The sequence below is a fragment of the Magallana gigas genome, chromosome 5, assembly GCF_963853765.1.
Source record: "Magallana gigas chromosome 5, xbMagGiga1.1, whole genome shotgun sequence".
In the NCBI taxonomy this organism is placed as follows: domain Eukaryota; kingdom Metazoa; phylum Mollusca; class Bivalvia; order Ostreida; family Ostreidae; genus Magallana; species Magallana gigas.
Genome location: NC_088857.1, coordinates 18,797,784 through 18,822,856, shown reverse-complemented (window position 1 = coordinate 18,822,856; position 25,073 = coordinate 18,797,784). Strand labels below are relative to the sequence as shown.

The 25,073-nt window shown below is 32.1% G+C and overlaps 1 protein-coding gene across 12 annotated transcripts in view; it reads left to right on the top strand.

Annotated features, from left to right (window-relative positions):
• Positions 1-10,408, top strand: part of LOC105339494 (uncharacterized) — a 63,763-nt gene extending 53,355 nt beyond the window's left edge. For 3 of the 12 annotated variants that reach the window (XM_066086075.1, XM_066086074.1, XM_066086073.1), the window contains exons 8-9: positions 1,609-1,623; positions 2,364-3,404. In XM_066086075.1, the coding sequence (XP_065942147.1) occupies positions 1,609-1,623; positions 2,364-2,386 (38 nt within the window). In that variant the 3' untranslated portion in view covers positions 2,387-3,404. Of the gene's footprint in view, positions 1-1,571; positions 3,650-4,297; positions 6,116-6,246; positions 6,324-7,534; positions 7,675-7,883; positions 8,011-8,601; positions 8,817-9,189 lie in introns of those variants that run through there. The other 9 variants (XM_066086072.1, XM_066086071.1, XR_010714384.1 and 6 more) reach the window with 6 other exon arrangements.
• The last annotated feature ends 14,665 nt before the right edge of the window (positions 10,409-25,073 follow it).

Sequence of the window (25,073 nt, the reverse complement as noted above, 5' to 3'; positions counted from 1 at the left end):
ACTATAAACATTACTCCTTTTCAAACATTAAAGTTTTTTTTTAGTTTTACCACTAATTTTCGGTAAAGGGAATACAGACTTCCAAAAATCGTATCTTTTTGTAAAATATCGAATGCCAAAAGTAAACAAAAAAATTGGAATAATATAAATGTGAAACAATTTAACATGTAATACATTGAAGTGCATTGAAGTGGTAAAAATTTGCGTTTGAATGGAATGTTCTAAACTTAGTATCGAACATCAATTTTTACATAAGACACGCCCATTTCTTTTGAAACGAGGAATGAACAATTCAATATTTTGAACTGTACGCCGTTTAATACTATAAAGATGATTTCATAAACAACATTAAAGACATAATTACATATAATTATAAATTGGGATGCAGCTTTTGTCAACATTTCTCGTGTTCAAATATAAAACAAGAAATTGGACACCTTTTCTCTCCATGTGTACTCGCACCGGATCAGTTTTAAGTCGATTTTAATACCCATTTTTTCTTCAAAGTGAAATTGTTCTTAGATTATTTTGCATTTCAAATATCAAACATAACCCAGTTATACATGCCAAAATGTGCCAAGATTCTTGTTAATTTAGTATTTTCCCGCATGGAAATTCAAAGTGCGTGCATGTTAAAACCGTCCAAAAATTATGGAAACGGTGTGTCCAAGATGGTATATAAACATTGTGACGAATACTATTTTCCTCGTTTCAAAAGAAATTGGCGTGACTTATGTAACAATTGACATTCGCTACAAAGTTTAGAACATTCCATTCAAACGAAATTTTTTACCACTTTAATGCGCTTAATTGTTTGGTATTATAGACTTTTACCTAAATACTACTCGTAAAAGGCATTTTCCGCCACAAATCTCTCTTATTGCGATATCCCTACAACCGCTTTATAAACTGCAGACCTTTATTTCGCTGTAGTGGCCTCATCTGTGTAGACCTACATTTTACAGCGCTGTTACTCGGTCAAGATGAAATTATCAAATTTTACGCACTTTTGCTAAGCCAGAATCATACGAACTTCAAATAGGCAGGCTAATGCACAATAATCATTTGCAAACAAAATTGCATATAGATCAAGAAATAAATGCACAAAATCTAAGGTCACAAAAGGAATACAACACAATACCTTCAGGTGGGCGACTTCCTCTGTATGCAAAGTTTGCTAGTATCAAAAATTTTTCCCCTGTTTCCACCGGACTTTGTTTGAACGTCGGCGTCTGTCTACAAACAAAGCAGACGCTCTGGAAGTTGATGAGTATAGCATTATGGGTAATGGAACGCTTTAATGACTCATTGATATTTTAATGCTGCATAAACTAAAAACCTTTTATAACGGTTTTATAGAACGATCTTTAATATGTTTATTAATAAAAATGATTTATTTAGAATTTAATGATTATTAGCCTTAATAACACTTTAAAATTAATGAACAGTTGATACAACCCGATCCTGACATACTACATTTATATGTGAGAACCCAAAAAGATTAAGCTATATCATTCTTACTTGCTTCTTTTTCTGGGTGAACGGGGTTTCTGTGTACACATTTATTCAAGATCACAAATAAAGGAAATTATTGTACATTTTATTTAGAAAATATAGATCAAGGTATGTGTATTTTTTTCTACAGTTTTCCACTTAAGTTCAAATCTCAAATTCACATATACATATTTACTGTTATATACTTGTACATCGTCATTTTGCTTTCATGTTTAACAAAATCCTTTCTGTGTGCATTTTGTATGTTTCAAATTTTCAAATATTTCAAGTTGATAATTTCACACAGTCTAAAGCAAGCACGTTGATTCGATATGTAAAAGGAAAACACATATTATTATTATTATTTATTGTTTGAAAATATAATGCATGCATGGATATGTGTATACCCATTAATATTGACTTTCAACAAAAGTTCTTAACAAAAAGCCAAGATTCACACACTGAAATTGTGAGAAAAAAATCAGGTCTTTCTAGCATTATCTAAACAAGCTGTTTTGTATCATATATCTTTATTATATTTTTATATCTGCATGAATATTATTTATGGTACATGTATTTCAGAACAAATTTCACTAAAAAGCAAGTCATCACACTCGATCTATAGTAAACAATAATGGTAACTGATTAAAATTTATAGTTTCTGAATAATTGTTATTAATTTTTCATTTATCATTTTGATAGATACGTAAAAGTGATGAATTTTGTAGACATTATTATAAAACAGTGTTTCAAACACTGCAGAATAATGAGTATGATAATAATAAATTCAATACGATACAATATGTAAAGTTAAAAACATGTTCTATACAATCTTTTATGTATGTATACATATTTGTATTGATTTTAAGCGGATTTATTTGCTGAAGGCTGAGATACCACAGTTACGAACGTTATATGGTAATGTCTTTAAACTTATCTGCATGAAAATTGTTGCCGTCATAGTTCCCTAGTATATTTTTCATTTCAGAACCAACTACAACCCCAGCAATAGAACTAGCGAAATCTTCAAACTTCGTCATAGTAAAAAATGGTAAAATTTTGAATATCTAATCAAAATATCGTTTTTAGATTTGTCTTACTTCTATGGGTTAAAGAAATTGGTTCACTTGTGTCTTATTTTGGCACTCGGATACAGTGAAATTTCAAAGATGCCATGACAAATATTTGGTAAATATTAATACTTTCTTGTTTTACATGCTATCACCAATGTGTAAGTACTTGTGATTCTCCAAATGAATATACTAAATAAATTGCGATGGAACGTCGTGGGAATGCATATTTCCGAAAAATGCACAAAATGCTGTAAAATGTTCAGGATATTTGGATAGGTCAGCATGAAATCACAACTTCTAGTTTTGTCATATTAAACAACTTACTTATCTTGACGTGTATGCAACAATGGTGATAATGTGCGGACCATGGTTTTTTAAAATGCCGTATTTTGATAAAATCAGTATATCGTGTTAGATAGTAAAAATAATAACAATCGATGAATAAATGTGATAAGTTTTGTCAATCATACTCTAAATGCAAAAACATTTAAACTATAATAAAGTTTTTTTTTATTCAACAATATTAAACATAAACGGAAGACTGACGATATTTCCGAAAACCTTGTCTTATTACGTGTTCGATCTACTTTCGCGTCTCCGTAACCTAGCGGCTATAGACATTAGACTGAAGGTGTCGAAGATACTGTATCAGGTAATACCGGGTATAATTCGACAAGGAAGGTTCTGCATCAACAAATATTTGAACAATAAGCTGTTTTCCGTGGTATTTTTTAAATCAAGGTAAGTATGACTAGAGAAGAAAGTGGGATTTTAACAAGTAACTTGTATTTATTTTTATATACAACTATCGCATGCAAATGTGTATCGGTTTTATATTTATATTACAAAACAATGAAATCGGTAGTACATACAAAAAAGTTTTGTAGGAAATTTTAATACTATTAGTTTAACATATGTCTTTATATACTCATGTCTTTGATCTGTTCACTTACATGTACATGTATATCAGATGTAATTATATTTATAGAAGCCAGAAAAAAGAAGAAAAAAAAAAGAAAATAACAAAACAAAAACAAAGAAGCAGTTAATCAATACAAAGTTTACACATCGTACTTATCGAGGTGAGCGGTTCTTTGAACATATTTAAATCGAGGATTGTTTATTCAATATGTATTTCAAACTCATATCTGGTTTAATTTCTTGTATTACAATGGAGCGCATTGAAGTGGTAAAATTTCTCGTTCGAATGGAATGTTCTAAATTTTGTATCGAACGTCAACTGTTACATAAGACACGCCCATATCTTTTGAAACGAGGAAAACAGTATTCGTCACAATTATTTCGGAACCGCCACTCTTCTAAACAGCATAAGCAGGAATTTCACACACGTGCATTATACACAAAAACACATATAAACACACTTTTTTCTTTCTAACTATATGTTCAGAAACAGTGATATTGTTCAAAATAAAGAGTCAAGAATATTTTTAATAACAAATTTATTTGTGTTTACATTGTTACGAATACTATTTTCCTCGTTTCAAAAGAAATGGGCGTGACTTTCGTAGCAATTGACATTCGATACAAAGTTAAGAACATTCCATTCAAACGAAAATTTTTACCACTTCAATGCGTTTCATTGTAGTGAGAAGGAGATGAAAAGTGAGCTTGATCAAGATTTGTTGCCATTTAGCTAACAATGTTTGAGATAGTACTGACACATTAAATGTATATGCAAGAACCTACTAGTCTAAACGTATACAACTTAAACGAGGTTTATATGCTTATGTATTTCCCTCTATAATCAAATCAAATTTGGCGCAAAAAGCAAGATGTTATTATTCGTTCTTTGTAAAGCATGTATAACAAGTTTTTGCATTATTTTTTTTAGTATATTTTTTAATGCTAATAAACAGTTTTGCATGAATACGTTTTAATTGACTTTAATAAATCACAACTATTGTGAATTAACATACTCGGATATGTGAGCATGAATTTTGCAAAAAGTCCTCTTCAGCAAACAAGCTTTTAAGAATTACTTCATTATAATCTTCATCTATTTAAATAAATATAGTAAAAAATATTATCACTGGTAGTCAAGTGTTCTATCATTCTTGCATTTTAATTTTGCATGACAAATAGATGATAAGATATCGTCTTTTATAAGCTTCACTATGCCCTTTTAATTTTTATCAATATTCATCAGTTAATTATAGGTATTTATCGGCAATAAGTACTAATAATCAGCATGCAAAGTAACGAGGTTTATATAATTAATACTTTAAAAAAATTGAAGTTTTCTTATTTTCATTAACTTTTTAAAATATAATTGAATAAATTAAATTATTCAATAAAAGTAAAACAATTTGAATAAAAATTAAGATTAAATATATTAATTTTATGTGAAATGCAGTTTCCACATCGTTACTATTTCAGGCTTTATCTCAGTTCATTATCTTTGCTTGAAATTTGCTGGTTCTTGTATTTTTACCAGATTAATTCGACATTTACCATAATACATAATCCAGCGATTTGTTGGAATAGTAGTTGGAGTTTTGGCAACAGTAGCAATACTGCTACTGGGTTTTGTTTGTATATCTTTACGGTAAGTTAACATTATTCACTATTAAGACGTTCATGTACAATGTAAATATGCCTTAATTTTATTGTAAGAGGACTTGATGATCGTGGCCGTTTTTATACAATATAGATCTCCTAAAATGAAAAGTTTTTTGTAAAAATAAATCAACAAATTCAAATTTCAAATCTAAAATATATGATTTTTTAACCTAACAAATCATATCTAATGGTTAATGGTTAATTTGTAGACCACCCAGCCTTTTTAATCTGACATCGCTTGGGTCGCCGATCCGTAATGGATTTTTTCGATGATTATAAAATGAAACCATTTCAGAATACAAAAATTTAAGTATGCATTTTTATCTAATTTGCTTAATTTCTAATATGATGTCTTAGATTTGAATATCTGTAATTTTTTATTGTAGACGTAGAAGCAATAGCTTTTGCCGACGTCATTACTCGCTAGGTAGCGTGCGTGCACTTAAGGAAATAGAAAAAAATTAAAATGGCGGGCAATTTAAACAGTGGGCGGTGCAACGTTTTAATTTCGAGCTTGCTCAAAGAGGGGCAGCATGTAGGGGAATGAAGATTGATCTGATCGAGAGGGTAGGTATCTGATATAGGAATGAAGACATAGTTTTTATTCACGGAAACGTGAGATCGTTTATAAAATGTACATTTAATTGCCGTTGTTGTCGTTTTACAACACAAGATTTGGCAGTTTTTGAATCATTTAACATGTAGGACGTAACTATCCATTTCTTGCGTTAAAAAAAATGAAGCTGGTTTCAGGCAAAATATGCACACATTGATTACCTACGTATTTTTAGCTCAAATGTCAGACAAATGTTGTTGATTTCAGAGAGCCATGGCTGAGAAGTAGACATGCCTGCGGCACATTATTGTTCCCAAATCCCCGCGTATGTTGGGCCAATATTTGACCAATGTCATCGGTTACAATGAACCAACGTTGTCAATTTTGTTCATCGGTCCAACGTTGGCCTAATGTGAGTTCAACGTTGACCCAATATTAGTTCGACGTTGGCGTAACGTTTGGCCAAAAAAAAGTGCAAACATGAATTGCAACAAAATATTACAACAATACATGTATATGATTTTATTTTTATTTTAAATTTAGAATACACAAACCATGATAAACATCCTTAGAAAGAAAAAATGGCCGATGGTGTGTTATGGCAAGCATAGTTTCACAAGGTAAATCTATATCCGCACTTTTAAACTTAGTTCCCCAAAAATTCAATGTTTGTATCCATTCCAACTCATTAATTTTTTTTTCTTGTTCCTTTTCTTCATAGTCAATTGCACAACACTCAAACCATGAACAGGCCTGGGGGCCATACAAGTAAGACGAGCTCACTTTTGATCTAAGTCTCACTTTTAGGAAGATATAGTGGAAAAGTGAGACTGAGATCGAAAGTGAGCTCGTCCAACTTTTATGGCCCCAGGGCAGAACTCCCCAGAGTCAGTAGAAAATTCAACAACATGGTTGTACGCCCTAACATTCCCTGTACAAAAAAAAATAAAAGAGAGACCTGGGATTAAATTACACAAAATCCATTAAAATATGCAATAACCTGAGATAAATGCTTAAATTTCTGTTTTGTTTGCTGAGCTGTTACTGTAACATTCTCTCTTAAAACGAAGCAGCAAAAACCACGAGTCTCTTTGTTTGCTAAACCTGCTAAATGTGAGCAGATCCATCCCAACGGATCAGATATTACAATTACGAATACCATAGAAACTGGCAAGTCTCACGCTATGAAAACTCCGTCCTAATTGTTCTGTTACTAAATGTGCTCTTATCTCAGGATTGGCTTCTTATAAATCTACACTTAAGAACAATTATGCAATATCCAATTATTGTTCAGAATTTATTTGGTTCGGCTTTTTTACGCACATTTTTTATTTTGACTTGTATATGTTCAATTGTTTTCGTTGATGATATAATATCCATTATTGATATATTTAGGTTTAAAATTAATGAAACATTCAAATATTTCGGAATTCTATTATATATATCAAATGTTTCAATGCTTTTTGTAGAATAACCTGAAAATTATGTAATCGACCAAAAAATCTTAACATACGACATACGGTATACCAATATTCGGCCAATATCATGGTCTCAACTAAAATGACTAATGTAACTTTAGCCTAGACTCTAATAGTCCAAATATCTAAATATTCGTTGTTTTTTAACTGAATTTGAATTTTTACTTGCCAGGAGAATCTGTCAAGTAACATTAATTAAAATTGGTTTAATAGGCCAAGCAAACCTCAGATCTTTCGGACTTTATGTTGTCATTGTACAAGTACATGTTAACACGAGTGTATCAAGATCTACGGATTGTATTACTCTCCAGAAATTTCAGGCTTGAATCACATGACGGATTTAAAAATTTCAGAGAAGATCCAATCATAATTCCAGAGCCATTAGATGTATTTTGGCCTATAACTGGCTTCCAGCAACTCGCACCAGAACACAAGCCAATGCCACAGTTAACATATCTCCAGATTGAACAATACTTTCTGTCTAGAATGACAGGTAAATATGTAAACGCTAGTTTTAATTAAGATTTAGCTGAAACGTTTCTATTTGAAGTGATATTTTAAACTAGAATTTAATATATTTTGATGTTTTCATATTTCTATATGTACATGTACAGACATTTACAACAAACATTTGATCAACTTTTAAATTTAAAAAAGAACATTCTCTATGAAAATTTACCAATTCTGATTTTCATTTTGTAGAAGACAAACAGATTACATCGGACCTTAAAGCATTTGAAATGGGAAACGACCTCCTAATTACAGAGAGATTAGATGATACACACATATTTATTTATCTGATACAGCGAGTGCAGCAATGACACAAAAGGTTTTATTTCATATAAAAATTAAATCCTGGTGTAATTTAATCAGACATGATACAATAACAAGTTGATGAAATTGCTTATAATACCGTGCAAAATTTTCTGAATTACTAATAAATATTTTGGGTTGGCTTTAGTAGTACATGTAAAATTAACAAAATTGACTACATGATATCAGATAGTAAACTAGCTCAATGTCATACTGGATTTAGCTTGGCAAATGTAGCTATCATATATGTTCTGTCATGATTTTGTAAAATTATTGATTGAATTTCGATACATAATGGCCATACATACATTTATTTTTAGAAATGACCTTACTTTTTAAACCTTTTTTTTTTTCATATTTCATTTGTTATCCTAAAATTTTTAAATTGTAATTGACATAAGAACAGGATATCCCCTGATTTCCCATTGTGAATGCCCTGCAGGCAATAGACCTCATAGAACATGTAAGCATGTTGCTGGTTATGGCGGAGAGCTTTGTAGAGAAGGGAAAATTTTCAATTTTGAAAACTTAAAATTTTCACATAAAATCATCATCTCGTGGATATGCATTATGATGTCATGTATAAAAAAAGTGTAGTACTTAATAGGTAAACCACTAGCAGCAGAGAGAAGCCCTTGGAATAGAAAACACACTGATGAAATGATGGAGGATCCAAGGAAAGATAAGTACTTGAAACACTCTTCAGGATACTCAAGTTACATCCATAGCTGCATGGTTAATACATTTTAGGTTGCAAATAGAGACCTTGATTACCTTCAACTTCCTTTAATAGGGCACTTTGTTGACAAAGCAATCACAAATGTAAGTAAACTAATGAACAGAACTATATGCAATCTAAATGCATTTCTGGGAATGTTTAATTACCGGTAATATGTTTGTGGAAGAGTCAGGTATATGTCATTCCTACGAGCTCTGGATAGTGGGTTAACCCTTTAGCTCGATCAGTAGAATGCTGGACTGGCATGGTAGAGAACCCGGGTTCAAATCCCAGCAGAGGCAAAAAGTGTATCTGTTACATGTTGAAAATTTTAAGTCAAACCAGCATTCAAATCAAATATAGCAGCAAAGATAAGAATATCATATACAGGTTCATTGTATTAAAAAACTGTATGTTGATTAAACAAAAATGCAAGTAAAAATTATTAATCTTTCATTTTATTGTCCTCTTTTTAAGGTCTCTTCAAAAGATGCCAAGGACATAGGAGAATTAATCTACAAGGATGAAAGCCAAGAGAAAAACCTGGTTCGATAAAAGAAAATAGCGAATTGCTGCCTCACGACGTTTCGGTGACATTGTAAAAATGACTTGCCGCAGAGACACTAACAATTGTATTTAGCATAACCAACCCATATCAATCATTACCTATCCCATCATTCATGATAGGCATCATGAGAGTAGAGCATATTCCATGTTTGAAGAACTGACTCATTTCGAAGTCAAAAAGTGTGGGTTATTTGTGTCTGTCAAATACCCTTTCCTTGGTGCTACACCAGATGGTTTAGTAAATAATGAAGCCATGGTAGAGATGGTGGTAGAGATATTGAGATTTTTTCTGGTATGAAATTTCCCAATTATTGTTGAATAAAATGGTAAAATTACGTTGAAATCAAGTCATAAATACCATGACCAAATCCAAGACTACTGTATATATCAGATACAAAACTCTGCTACTTCATTGTATACACATTTTGTAACAGTTTGATCTTGAAACTTGAATATGATGATGAATATTGTCGGTTTAGTTTATTGCCAAAATTAAAAATGTTCTACAAGAAACATTTTAGACCATATGTTGCTTCTTGTTTGTAATAGACAAATATGCTATTAGTTTTTTATGCACATGTAAGCTTTTAGCTTCATTGTTGAAGCTTTTTGGTGCACTAAATATAGCAGAAATAAGATGGGATGAACATTTTTGATGCAACTGCTTGGTATTTGCATCTTCATTTGAAGTTACTTTAAAGTTATTCTCTTTTTGTGAAATGAGTCAATCAGTCATACTTCTGTTCTGTATGAATATAATATACAATTATACCCCCGCTCCGAAAGGGGGAGATATACTTTTGACCCTTATGTGTCTGTCTATCGGTAATAAATCTGTGTCACATTTTTTTTAGAAAATATCAACAGCAGCTCCTTGAAATTTTAACACTCTTTATCAAATATGCCATATGGTGGGATTCAGTTTTTAACAAATTCAATATCAACCTCAAGTTAAATGCTGACCTTACCTATTATGTATATTTATAATGTATTATTAGAAATGTGAGAGAAGAAACGAAGATGTTGTTCAATCAAAATTTATCATCTCTTGATCTGTACAAATTTGAAATTTATTTTTTGGCATTTGTAATTATTAATGTCTTTATCTTAATAATACCAATAATTGAAACAGACTCTTGTTATCGTTATCATGGTTAAACAGCATACTTTTCTTTAATCCTCAGTAGCCAACAGTTTAATGACAAAAAATGGTATAAACATTGTGAATAAATATTCATTGTAAAATGACTGTTATGAACAAATGACTGATAATTTATCGTACTACAAACAAAGCAAAAACAACAACAGTTTAATAACTTTAAGCAAACCCGTCTAAAATAGGTTTTCTGAAGTTTGACAATGAAAAGCAGACAAATACTATTCTTGAACCAAAAACACATTTACTGGATGGTAGCGGATGACTTTTAATTTTATAAGTCTTGGAGTACAATTACTCTTTTTACGTGAAATTTTTTGGATGCAATTCTCCTGTCTCAAACAATATCTCTTGGCTTAAGTTGCAATTTACCTTTCAGCATTGTAGGAGTATTAACATATACATCCATGGGTGCAAATAAATCTTGCACCAAATTCCACGGTCTACCATTATACTATCCTTTGGCAGAAACATATTTGAATCTGGTTTGATTATGGAACACTCTATTATATGTCGATCTGATGCTAAACCACCAAAATACTCACTAATAAATGAGACTGCACCTCTAGGTGTACAACCGAGCATTGTTTTCAGTGTGAAAAGATGTTTGTAATTTGACCAAGGTATTGATTGAGCGTGTACATCTGATTGTTTTTGAATCGGAATCCCGGTTGCATCCAAAATTGCTGTCGTATTTGGAAGCTTCTGAAAATCTTTAGGCATATTCTTGTCGATAATTTCACGGGAAGGCCAATTTATTATGTCAAGTTCATTGAGCTGATAGTACATAAAATTTATCCACATGATAATTATTTTAAAAACTGTTGTTTCACTAATTTCAAACATGAGACTAAGTTCATAATTTATTTTGACTTGTCGCAGTTTAATGACTGTTAAGAAGAGCTAACCCAAGGGAGAAATAATGGTTGGTTTATTTATTAGGTCTGAAGCTGCTGGACCAAGACAGTAAAAAAAAAAATGGAAAATGATCAAAATTTGAAAAACCTGTGTAATGATTAATAGTTTTAGGGTCTGTTCTAATGTTTCAATAGAAAAAACGACCAAGAAGAGTACACTGCACACTTTTGTTAGAAACAAGCTCATCTGGGGTCAACTCCATTCCAAGATTGTCAGTCTCATCATTTGAGAATTAACTATGACTTCATGCTGAACACCGTGATAGTCATAAATGCTTGGTTGCGCTGGGATCCTTGTGATAAGTTGGCACCTTTTAGAAATTGAAAAATTGACGGGGGAAACAGTTTGAACAACATCCTCACTAAGCCTAGCACGCTAACCTGAAAGACAGGTTGTTGACATATAATAATGTGCTTTTCAGACATCCATATGCTCGTATGTGCAAAACAACAGAGATTAGGGATTTCGCAAATACTTGTGGTTCATTCTTACACTCAAAATTAAGCTTCATTATTCGCAGAATATTAGTTGAATTAATAAAACTTCGTGACAGTTCCCGTTTGTTAAGCTATTTGGCGTTTGAATAGTATGGAAGAAAAAGAAACTTCATCAGAAAGTATTTTACAATGGCTAATAATACATGTACTAGGTACTATATTTAATATAAGTAAACAAATATAAAAAAAAGTTATTGCATGTCAGAGAAAATATTTAAGTGCATTATATAAATACCAAATACAGGGGAATGTAACATGCTTACCATTAATTGACGTTGCACTGAATTTTACTTAGAAGTTAAAGCGAAAAAAACTGTTATGATTTATGATCGCAGAATCTTCTTTAATTGTGATGTATCATCAGCAAACCTGAAACAAAAACGTGCAATCACAAAATATTGTTTTTTTTTAAATTAATCGATGAAAAAAAACAGGTTTAACAAAAAGTACATAGAAAGACATATAAATCATTTCATTCACATTGACTGAGTGTTCATATTACATTAGAGCTTTCCATGTTAGAAGACTGAGCAAGAGTACTAGGCTATGGTACAGGTAATATAATCAAACGAAATTTATTAGTAAATTAAAAATGTATATAAAAATAAGTATTCCTCTGACAATATTCTGATGTATAAGTGTCAAAGTTCTTACTATTGAAATCAGTTTAAGGTGGAATGCACAACAACATTTTATTCTGTGGATCGTTAGAGGATCATATCTGAAGCAAAACTGCGTTGTTTAAAGAAGGATATATGCCCTTAATTGTTTTATACGAATTTTTTTGTATTTTAAACGAAAAAGTAGAAAATCTGTTTTGGTTGCAAGTAACGCACTATAGAGTTTAAAATGTTGGTGTGAATAAATGCATAATATATATATATCTAATAAACCATGACCAGCTGTACATATGTAGATTTTCATACTGGACGGCCCCATACCCTGGATTATCGTGTTTAGGCCAGTTGGGCTATTGACTCAAAATGTCCAATTTCCAGACAATTATATATCCATGGTATTACTGAACAAATAGGAACCGTATGTGTTTGTGAAACACTGATACCCTGTATAGCATGCTATGGCCAAGATTAGTCTTACAAGAGTAGACTAGACTCCAGGATCAATGTCATATTACAGATTACAAAGATGATGTCTAAAGGAATTAAAAACAAAGCTCAAAGTTATAGCAAAATAGAATAAAATTCAATGTTAACTCGTGAAGTACAAATGAGATACAAAGAACATTGGTTTGTGACACTATAGAATAAATCTGCGAAATATGATAGCTCTATCGCTGAGCACAAACAAGCTCCAGCAATATCTTTTAGTAAATTTGTTTATTGGCCTCCTCTGTCATTAGGGTAGAGACTACAATTTCCAAAACAAATGAAGCCCTCGTAGAAATAATTTCATAAAACAAACAATTCATAAACAGTTCACAAATTACGTAAAATTACGCCAGACTTTAAGCAAGTCCTTTAAGATGACTTAAAGGTGGCGTAAAGGAGACTTAAAGGATATACAGTCTTTAAGCCTCCTTTACGACTTAGTCACCTTTAAGCTAAGCTTATACGTCCTTAATGTCCAAACTTTTTAAAGTCACATTTAAGCCATCTTTAGGCCACCTTTAAACATTTTCAAGTGGCATTAACGCTCCCTTTAAGTTGTCTTTACATTACTTTAAGTTCCCTTTAAGTCAAGTTGATCAAGCTGAACAGATTCATCTTAAATAAAATAAATTCAAAAGCTCTTTTATAAGGGATGGGAGGGGTTGATCCGAGTGATGATTTAATTTCCAAGAAATGGGGGGGGGGGTGTTCCATGCGGTTTTAATTGTCGTTCCATTGAACACAGATCGCTATCACCAACACCGCTCCAAGAGATTGTCGTTATAAAAATTCTTTATAATTCTTTATTCTTTATTATTTTTTTTTAAATTATTGTAAGGGTGAGAACTAGCTGTCTCTGTATCTTAATCTGCGCATGAAATTATATTAAAGTATGTTTGTTTCCTATTACAAATGAACCGGTGAAAGCAAGCTCTTTAATTTTTTCAATTTTTAATTATTTGAAGGTCTAATTGTCAGATACCTGTTAAAGATGAAAAGACTCTCAACTACCTTTGTTATATCGGGCGGGATATATTACTGCTTTGTTTGTCTAGACATTCATGTAGTGTTGTTCGTTTGTGTATATCTATCTATACTACTATATTAAAATACTAGACTCGAATTTTTTAGCTTTAATACCGAGAGTACTGTCTTTTGTTTTATATATTTTGAATATCATTGGTACTTGAAGATTACCAATTTGTTTTCATTTTTTTCTAAATCAATTTTGCTAATTAACAATCAATGAAAATTTCTTTTAAAAATCCGGAAATCATCTGAGTTTTTTTGGATTTTACAAATTTGCGCATGCACATTAACACTTAATGACAGGAGGCTCTTTAGTTTATGTTTTCACAATATCACTTTTGCATGGATAAACTAAAAAACGATATTACAAATACGTGAAAATTTTCATTAAAAATTTGTCATATATTCTGTTCATTAAAGGAAATATGGAAGATAACTCTAACTCAGTGCAAGAGTTCCGAATGTCAGCATGGTGTGTAAATTCGAAGTCAGTGAAAAAAGTGTATAATTCTTTAGGAATATGAATTAGTTTTTAGATGAAAGGTATTTAAAATGGTTTGTTATGAATAATTAAACTGTTATTTTTAATGGAGCTTCATTAATTTTCTTCGAAATCTTTTCGGAGCGATTCTGCAATTTTTTGCTACATTACAGGTATATGGGAGCAAAGACATAAATAAACATAGATTGGCAACTCCGCCATTAGTGTGTTTTGTTGTTGAAAAATGTTTCTGGACCAACCTTACTTTGAGAACTACCTTTTAGTAAACTGAGATGATGGTCTTAAACCAAAAGTTAATACATGAAAAGTGTGCATAGGTTTTAGACATTTTGAAACAAAAATTGAAAAATACGATTATAGTCTGTCCCAAGATATTTATGCAGCACATTTGGACGATTACACATACCTGTAAAAGAGGTGCAATTGAAATAGTCGAAAGGGATAATTTCCAAGATAATTTCATTGACATATTAACATTTTTCACTCGGAAAAATTCACAGGAACGAAAAAAGATTCCTTATGGAGATTTATAATGGGGAATGCTTACATCTTTTCTCCATTCGGAATATACTTGAAATACATCGCGCAATTTTACAACGTTATCATCCGGGCTTACCGCAATACAAAATCCCCATAGACATCACATTTTTTAGCATTGTATTGAAACCTAATAAGCTAACAGGGGCGACCGAGAAGTCTTGAAAATTTTTTATATTTTTGAATGAACATCGTTTCAATCCTGAGGTATTTATAAATATCATGCAATTAAGCAAAATGTAAATCTAGGATATCTTCGGAGAGAGTATTATATATATATATATATATATATATATATATATATATATATATATATATATATATATATATATATATATATATATATATATATATATATATATCAGGCTTGGGGTAATGCTAAATGTAATGGTATTGCAATGCATTACATGTTTTCAAAGTAATGCTAGTAATGTGTAATGCCTCAAAATTAGCAAATATAAAAATAAACACAAGTAATGCTGATGTAATGCATTACTTTCCAAAATCTAGTGTAATGCTGGCATTACATGGCATTACTTTGCATTACTATGCATATTAATGCATGTTCACTTTTAAAAATGTGATGAATAAATGAATAGTTGAAATTGAATTTGATTAAATTCATTTCCTGAGGTATTTATAAATATCATGCAATTAAGCAAAATGTAAATCTAGGATATCTTCGGAGAGAGTATTATATATATATATATATATATATATATATATATATATATATATATATATATATATATATATATATATATATATATATATATATATATATATATATATATATATATATATATCAGGCTTGGGGTAATGCTAAATGTAATGGTATTGCAATGCATTACATTGTTTTCAAAGTAATGCTAGTAATGTGTAATGCCTCAAAATTAGCATTACAAGTAATGCTGATGTAATGCATTACTTTCCAAAATCTAGTGTAATGCTGGCATTACATGGCATTACTTTGCATTACTATGCATATTAATGCATGTTCACTTTTAAAAATGTGATGAATAAATGAATTGTTGAAATTGAATTTGATTAAATTCATTTTTAAAGATGAAAGAAATAATTCTAATTAAGAAAAAAATGTTTTGATTGTACATGTTTTATTCAAAAAGGTTTTTCAAAATTCATTTTTGAATTGTTTATATTACTAAAGATAACAGCACAATTTCATAACATTTTTAAGAGTGTTGTTATTAAGAGTTTTTAATCATTTAAACAATTTACTCCAATTAGTTTGCACTTCAATAAGAAATGTGTCAACAATACACTATGCCCCCAGGATAATCTAACTAAGTATCAAAACAATCTATTGTTATAAGAAGTGCTAAACACCCCAATCCCCTTCCCTTCGCTATGTCACAATAGAATAGGAGACAGACATGCACCTTTAAAAGCAAAATGAATGCACTGTCCATCCATGATGAAAATCAATATCACTTCCAATATTTTAACCCATTTGAAAATATTCTTACTTATTTTCTCTCTCTTTCTCTCTCTGTCTCTCTCTCACTCTCTTGTATATTAATTACACTGTACATTAGTTTGGACTGATAGAAAATACAAGATTTATGTATTTAATCTATTCTTGCACTTAATATATCCTAAGATAAAGATCGTCAAACAGTATTTTCCAGTCCAAGCTTTGACTGCTTCTGCAAAACAATTATTTAGTATAGCCCGGAAGATGGATGCATTTAAAAGATGAACCCTTTGAAACTTCGATCATAAAGTGCAACAGCAATCTTTTGTCTTAAAGTGTCCTCGGTAAAAAGAAATACGATTAAAATATATTAAGAAATATAACTGGGAAAAATCATCTGTTTATAAATTAATAAAATTAAGTGTCCAAAATTATAAAGATTTGTGTAATCTAGTTTAGCTTTTAAAAACCGCAACATTATTTCATAAATTGTTTTTTGTTACGTATGTTATCCTGTGTCTCTATTTCATATCTGATATTGTATCATGCCAAATGTCTATAAATATCACTTTACTTATGTAATATGTTGTTCATATTGCCACAATATGGTTATATATTGAGCAAATAATGACTCTTGTTTATTCATTGAATTTGAACCTGATACTGAGCATGAAGCTGTAGATATGTTAAAGAGTGTTGTATATTTGAAACATTTGCAAAAACTCTTCATTATACCCGCACTTTCTAAAGAAAGTTCGGGTATATTGTTGTTACCCTGTTCCGTCCGTCCGTCCGTCCGTCCGTCCGTCCGTCCGTCTGTCACGTTTTACTTTCTCAAACTGCTCTTACATCTTATAAACCAGCAAACTGAACTCTTGGAGTTTGATTTGGGGTATCATGTTGTTTTGTAATGTTAGTCCTGGGGGTCAAATAATTGGTAAAAAATGACGTTTTTTCACAAAAATCCTTCTTCCTCGAACTCCTCCTACATTTTCAACAGTAGACAAATCATCTTTTGGAATATGTTTTAGGGTATCCTATAGATGCGCAATAAGGTTTCGGAATTTTCAATTTTGTCCTGGGGGTCATTTAATGGCTGAAAAATGACGTTTTTTTTACAAAAAAACTGGTTTCAAAAACGTCACTTTTTTTTGGCAGTAGCCAAATGATCTTCTAGAATATGATTGGGGGTGTCATATTGAGGCGTGATCAGGTTCCAGAATTTTTTTTTTATTAAGGGGATCAGTGGGCAACAAAAAATGACGTTTTTTGGCCAAAAAAATATGGTTCCCAGAACTCCTCTTACAACTTTTGGAGTAGCTACGTCATCTCTTGGGATATAATTGGGGCTGTCCTATAGATGTGCAATAAGGTTTTAAAAATTTTAATTTCATCCAGGGAGTCAAATAGTAGCAGAAAATTGACGTTTATTACTAAAAAACAAAACATTGATCCAAGAGCTCCTCTTATGATTTAATGGATAGACAATCATATCTTGGGATATGATAGGGACTGTTATATAGATGTGCAGTAAGGTTTTAAAATTTAAATTTCATCCAGGGAGTCAAAAAGTAGCAGAAAATTGACGTTTATCACTTAAAAAATACATAGATCCTAGAAATCCTTTTATGATTTCATGGATAGACACATCATATCTTGGGATATGATAGGAACTGTTCCATAGATGTGCATTACGGTTTTGAAAAATTAAATTTAACCCTGAGGCCCATTACCTACCGGTACATACCTTTTGATGCCCTTTATGGATCAAGAATATATATGGTTTAGGGGTGGGGATCTCAACCGTTTTCGAGATATTCGTGCACTTCCTGTTCAAGGGGGGTCATGACCACCCTAGGGCCCATGACCTACATACCGTTTGATGCCCCTTCACACAAGGAACAAGAATATATATGGTTTAAGGGTGGGGATCTCAACTGTTTTGAAGATATTAAGGGACTTGCTGTTTGAGGGGGTCAGGACCACCCACAGGGCCCATGACCTACATAACATTTGATGCCCCTTGACATCAGAAACATGAATATATATGGTTTAGGGGTCATGATTATAACAGTTTCTGAGATATAAAGTAATTTCAAATTCCTGGGGGGTGGGGATGACCCCAGGGGTCAGATCTAATAAACCCTATATGTTGCCAGTAACAGCCAATATATGATTATGAAAACCCTATATTATTATCTTTGTCCGTTTTCTAGTTATCATTAACATGTACAATAGAGTCTACGATTCATCCTACAAGGTTCAATGTTAGACCCCACACCCTTTTGACACCCCCCTCCCCCGAAAAGTGGTTGTCTAACCCAAAATGAGAAAAATCAAACCACCCTGGGTGCACAACTAGATATGCAGGCCTATCAAATCCTAGAGTTTTGTACAATTCTGTTCAGCCATCTCTAAGAAACAAGTTCAGAGCAGGAAAGAAGAAAAAGAAGATGAAGAATAATAATACATGTATTAAGAACCGTACAAAAACAATAAGTCTTCAAATTTCATTCGGGAAACTTAATAATAAAGATTAAATAGAGATAGGATCATCAAACATCAATAATTTAAAGATAAATGACAATTTCTGATTCTAAGGGGGTCAGGATGACCCCTTAGGGTCATGACTTACATGCCATAATGATCTGATGCGCCTGCATGACCTAACAAGGAATAATATCTTTGGATTAAGGTGGGGATTCAGGGGCTGACAAATACATTTTTTAGGCACTTGCCCTCGGGCAAGTAGCTAGGCAAAATTTACTTGCCCTACCTCAATATCTACTAGCCCTACCAAATTCTTTATTGTGATTAAAAATAAACAATAAACATACTGTATGATGTTTTTGCCCTTTATTTTAAATTTTTCCACTTTTAATACTCTTTATGAAATATATATGGTGTTGATTTAATATCTCTTCCTCTTGGTTTTCTCGAGAATGTGAAAAAATCAACACTTTTCATATTGATAGTTAACTGGATTTGTTGTAAAGGTATAAACAAACATTTTATTAACAGTTTTGGGTGTTTTGTTATTTTCTTTCACCTTAGGTGAATGTCCAAAATAATTGGTGACAAGTGCACACGCGTTCACAACCGTAGTTTCAATAAGGCCACAGAGGTGTTAAAAATAAAGGTGAAATGAATCTTTAGTGAGTTGTTTAATTTAATATAATTACTAGTATATCTTATCATTTTAGGCTTGATATTTTAATTTTTAAAAAGATTTAGGCTATGATTACGATTAGCGAGCGATAACAAGCACATATCTATTTTTAGCATCATTTATGGCGGCGTACATGGAGACGGTGAACACACCTCAAAGAAGTTACACATAGAATAAACAGCTCAAATTTACGTTTAAAAATTGCCATTTTAAAAGTATTTATCTATTGGCAGATTATAATATTAAGAGTTTTTGCAGTTGAAGGCTCTAACAAAGATTAGATTAGTTTTTAACCATTACGATAAACAAACACAAGAACAATACGTAGTATATTGTATATATATAGTATATAGTTTTATTGAATGATGATGACCCGTACTGCACTTGGAAAAAAAACCCATGTGAAAATCCTATCGTGGTGTATAATTTAAGCAAACTTAGATTGTAAAAAATTATCTAGAAAAAAAGTGTGTATTATATTCGGCAAGATACGGTACTTTCATTTTCAGTACAAATGCGAAAGTTTAAAAAGTCACTTGCCCACGGGCAAGTCCCTACCAAATTTTTACTCGCCCGATCGGAAAAATCACTTGCCCCGGGCGTCGGGCAATCGGATTTGTCAGCCCCTGGGGGATGGTTTTTATGATATTTAATAAGTTCAGGAAGAGCATTTGGGATCATGACCTACATACCATCTTAAATGCCTTGAACAAAGGAACAATAATATAATATGTACATGATATATGATCGATCAATTTAAGAACACAGATATAGATCAATCATCTGTTTTGTAATACTTCCTATGTATATACATGTATACATGTATATGTATTAGTTTTTGTTTTGTTCTATACTATTCATGTTCATGACTCTACTATGGCTTAGTCTTATTTTAAATTACATTAAAAAATTGTCAAATATATGACTTGGAACCCCCACTCCCAAACAAACTCAAATATAAACTGTTCTCCCCCCCCCCCCCCCTCCCTGTCGAATGATCTATCAAAATCAAAATATAATTTGGGTGTCTAAAAACTTACATAAACTGGTAAAAAATGTTATTCTTAAAAAATTATATTTCACCTTGCATAATTGACAAATGATCTATTGAGATATGATCAGAGGTCATATTTCTACCTTGGGATCAATAAGTAGTATTCATTGACAAGTTAAAATTAATAACAATAAATTATTCAAATTATAAATGTTTATATCCACAGTCACCCCCCACCCCCCAATCTAATCTGGTTAAAAAGATTCAGTCTTCTTAACACATTCTTACATGTGTACAGAAGCACATTTTAAATCATTTCTTGATTGCTTTTTCTCTTGTGATTAACATTTTGGATTAACAAAATGTTATATGCATCACTTCCATGTGTATTAATCGCCTATTTGGGGCAATTGTAAAGTTTCCTAAACAAAGCAGTGACATATCATCAGGCTAGGAATTCCCCGGCACATGGATCAAACACTACTGTATAACATATGAATAAGATAAAATACATTATTATGGGGGTTGGGGGGTTAAAGACAACACCAGGGGGTCATTAATGTACTTTACACCATTTGATGCATCATGCATGCATAATGACATTAGAAGATATTTTGTATTTTCCTGTTTCGTGGGGTCAGAACAGTCCCATAAGGTCATGACCTACATTGTATTTGATGCATTATAATACATTAGGAAAGAAATACTCCTTCCTTCCTATTATAACTCATATAAAAATGATAAGTGTCTACACCTACTTACATGTAATACACAAATTTAATAAGAAATTGTTTATACAGGGTCAATATGGGGTCAACTCAATAGTGCATGATCATGCAGTCTGACAAATGAAAAAAATAACTTTTGCAACTAAAATGACAGAAACTTTACAAATGCGATAGGATAGGTAACGATGATAAGCTTATTTAAATATTAAAAGATGATGATACAGTATATGCTGTCAAAGGGAGATCACATTTAGAAAGTGAAAGTAGAACTTATATATGCATGCTGGCATCTCATTATATTGCGCTACTGCTACTACATGTATTATGCTTACCTAAATTGGTCAACATCATAATGATAATCCAATTAAAACACAATTATGAATTCCTTTAGCTGATCTTAACTAGGGGCCTAATCCTTTTCTGCATACGGAAAACACAGACATGTATGTATGGGTGTTGCTAAAACGCGGAACGAAAAGCGGAACGGAAAGGGGAACGGAATGGAAAATAGCATCACGTTTATCGCTTAAAAAGGGTATAGACTGGCCAGAAACGATTTACTTTGTATCTTTTATTTATATCTAATGAATGATTATCAACATGTTGTTATCTTATTAATATTCATATGAATGTCTATCAATTATAGCATTGTATTCATTCGGCTTTAGTTGAGTACGAAACGGAAAAATCAAATGTATACATTTTTATATTTCAAATATGATGATGTACATGTATAGTCTTATGGTTTATGAGAAGATGATTTTTAAAGATTTACTCTATATATTCCTATGTTAAATTTCGATCCCCCAATTGTGGCCCCACCCTACCCCCGGGGGTCATGATTTTCACAAATTAGAATTTACACTACCTGAGGATGCTTCCACACAAGTTTCAGCTTTCCTGGTCTTATGGTTCATGAGAAGAAGATTTTTAAAGATTTACTCCATATATTCCTATGTTAAATTTTGATCCCCCAATTGTGGCCCCACCCTACCCCCGGGGGTCATGATTTTCACAAATTAGAATTTACACTACCTGAGGATGCTTCCACACAAGTTTCAGCTTTCCTGGTCTTATGGTTCATGAGAAGAAGATTTTTAAAGATTAACTCTATATATTCCCATGTTAAATTTCGACACCCCATTGTGGCCCCATCCTACCCCCGGGGGTCATGATTTTCACAACTGTGAATTTACACTACCTGAGGATGCTTCCACACAAGTTTCAGATTTCCTGGTCTTATGGTTCATGAGAAGAAGATTTTTAAAGATTTACTCCATATATTCCTATGTTAAATTTCGATCCCCCAATTGTGGCCCCACCCTACCCCCGGGGGTCATGATTTTCACAAATTAGAATTTACACTACCTACATGTATATACTTACATCAAAATTGAATTGTCGGTGTTCTAGACGATCTTTTATCATACAGACGATACAGTATCATTGAGATGGAAGAAAAAACAAGAGGCCCATGGGCCACATCGCTCACCTGAGGAACAATAGGTATGAGAAAATCAGCTTAATGGAGTCATAATACAAACTATCTGGACAATGTACAATAATACATGTTGATCCTGTATCAATAAAATCCATTTTCCCCTGGATATTCTTATGTTTATAATCATTAGTCCCTTTTCTAACAGGACGATTTTATAGTCATATCATATGTTGAGTATTGATTTGATTTGAACATATTTTATTATGCAAAATAATATTTACATAATAGGATTGGGCAGCAGGCAAAGCCTATTTAAGCCTTCTCCACTAGGTACAAGGTAGTCATATGTATAAAATACAAGAATTGTGGAGTTAAATGATACAATTAAGAATACATGATTTTTTTGTGTAGCAAAGTGAACAAAAGAAAAAAAAGAGGGGAAAAAAAGATAAAATTGACAAAACCGGTTATAACAAAAGTAGAACAGAATTATCAAGTTTTGTCAATAAGGTTACAGCATATATATATAAATATAGGTATATGCATAATTTTGTATACATTTTCAGTATATGTGTTAATTACATTATTTTCTTTACACAAATCTTCTGGATTTTTTAATGTATTCATGTACAAGCTTGAACAATTTAACATTTTCATCATATGAAACATCATTATCTCCATACAGTAATAGATCTAAGGTAATTGGTTTTTGGAGATTTAACCTGGGTTGGTTTCAATATTACCTAACATGAGGAGCAGAAAAATAATGCAGAAGAAGTGTAAATTTCTCATAGAGTAAGAATGAAAATGAACCCCTGTCATCTCAATATAGGTTGAGTTTACCTTAATCATGATGAGTATGTTGAGTATTGCAGTTCTCAAAAAGATCCTTAACAATTGTTTATATATGGGATATAAACGTACATAAACTCTGAACCTTCTTGTGAGGCCAAAGAATTGTCCTGGGGCCAAAGTCTTAACAATTATAAAGAATCATCTGGCTGATTAGTTTCTGAGAAGAAGATTTTTAAAGATTTACCATATATATTCCTTTGTTAAACTTTGAACCCCCATTGTGGCCCCACCCTACCCCTGGGGATCATGATTTTCACAACTTTGAATTTACACTACCTGAGGACGCTTCCACACAAGTTTAAGCTTTCCTAGCTGATTAGTTTCTGAGAAGAAGATTTTTAAAGATTTACCATATATATTCCTATGTAAAACTTTGACCTTCCATTGTGGCCCCACCCTACCCCCGGGGGTCATGATTTTCACAACTATGAATCTACACTACCTGATGATGCTTCCACACAAGTGTCAGCTTTACTGGCTGATTAGTTTCTGAGAAGAAGATTTTTAAAGATTTACTCTATATATTCCTATGTAAAACTTCGATCCCCCATTGTGGCCCCACCCTACCCCCGGGGGTCATGATTTTCACAACTTTGAATCGACACTACCTGAGGATGCTTCCACACAAGTTTAAGCTTTCCTGGCTGATTAGTTTCTGAGAAGAAAATTTTTAAAGATTTACTCTATATATTCCTATGTAATAAAACTTCGACACCTCATTGTGGCCCCACCCTACCCCTGAGGATCATGAATTTCACAACTATGAATTTACACTACCTGAGGATGCTTCCACACAAGTTTCAGCTTTCCTGGCTGATTAGTTTCTGAAAGGAAGATTTTTAAAGATTTACTTTATATATTCCTATGTTAAACTTCGACACCCCATTGTGGCCCCACCCTACCCCCGGGGGTCATGATTTTCACAAATTAAAATTTACACTACCTGAGGATGCTTCCACACAAGTTTCAGCTTTCCTGGTCTTATGGTTCATGAGAAGAAGATTTTTAAAGATTTACTCTATATATTCCTATGTTAAATTTCGATCCCCCAATTGTGGCCCCACCCTACCCCCGGGGTCATGATTTTCACAAATTAGAATTTACACTACCTGAGGATGCTTCCACACAAGTTTCAGCTTTCCTGGTCTTATGGTTCATGAGAAGAAGATTTTTAAAGATTTACTCTATATATTCCTATGTAAAACTTTGATCCCCCATTGTGGCCCCACCCTACCATCGAGGGTCATGATTTTCACAAATTAGAATTTACACTACCTGAGGATGCTTCCACACAAGTTTCAGCTTTCCTGGTCTTATGGTTTATGAGAAGATGATTTTTAAAGATTTACTCTATATATTCCTATGTTAAATTTCGATCCCCCAATTGTGGCCCCACCCTACCCCCGGGGGTCATGATTTTCACA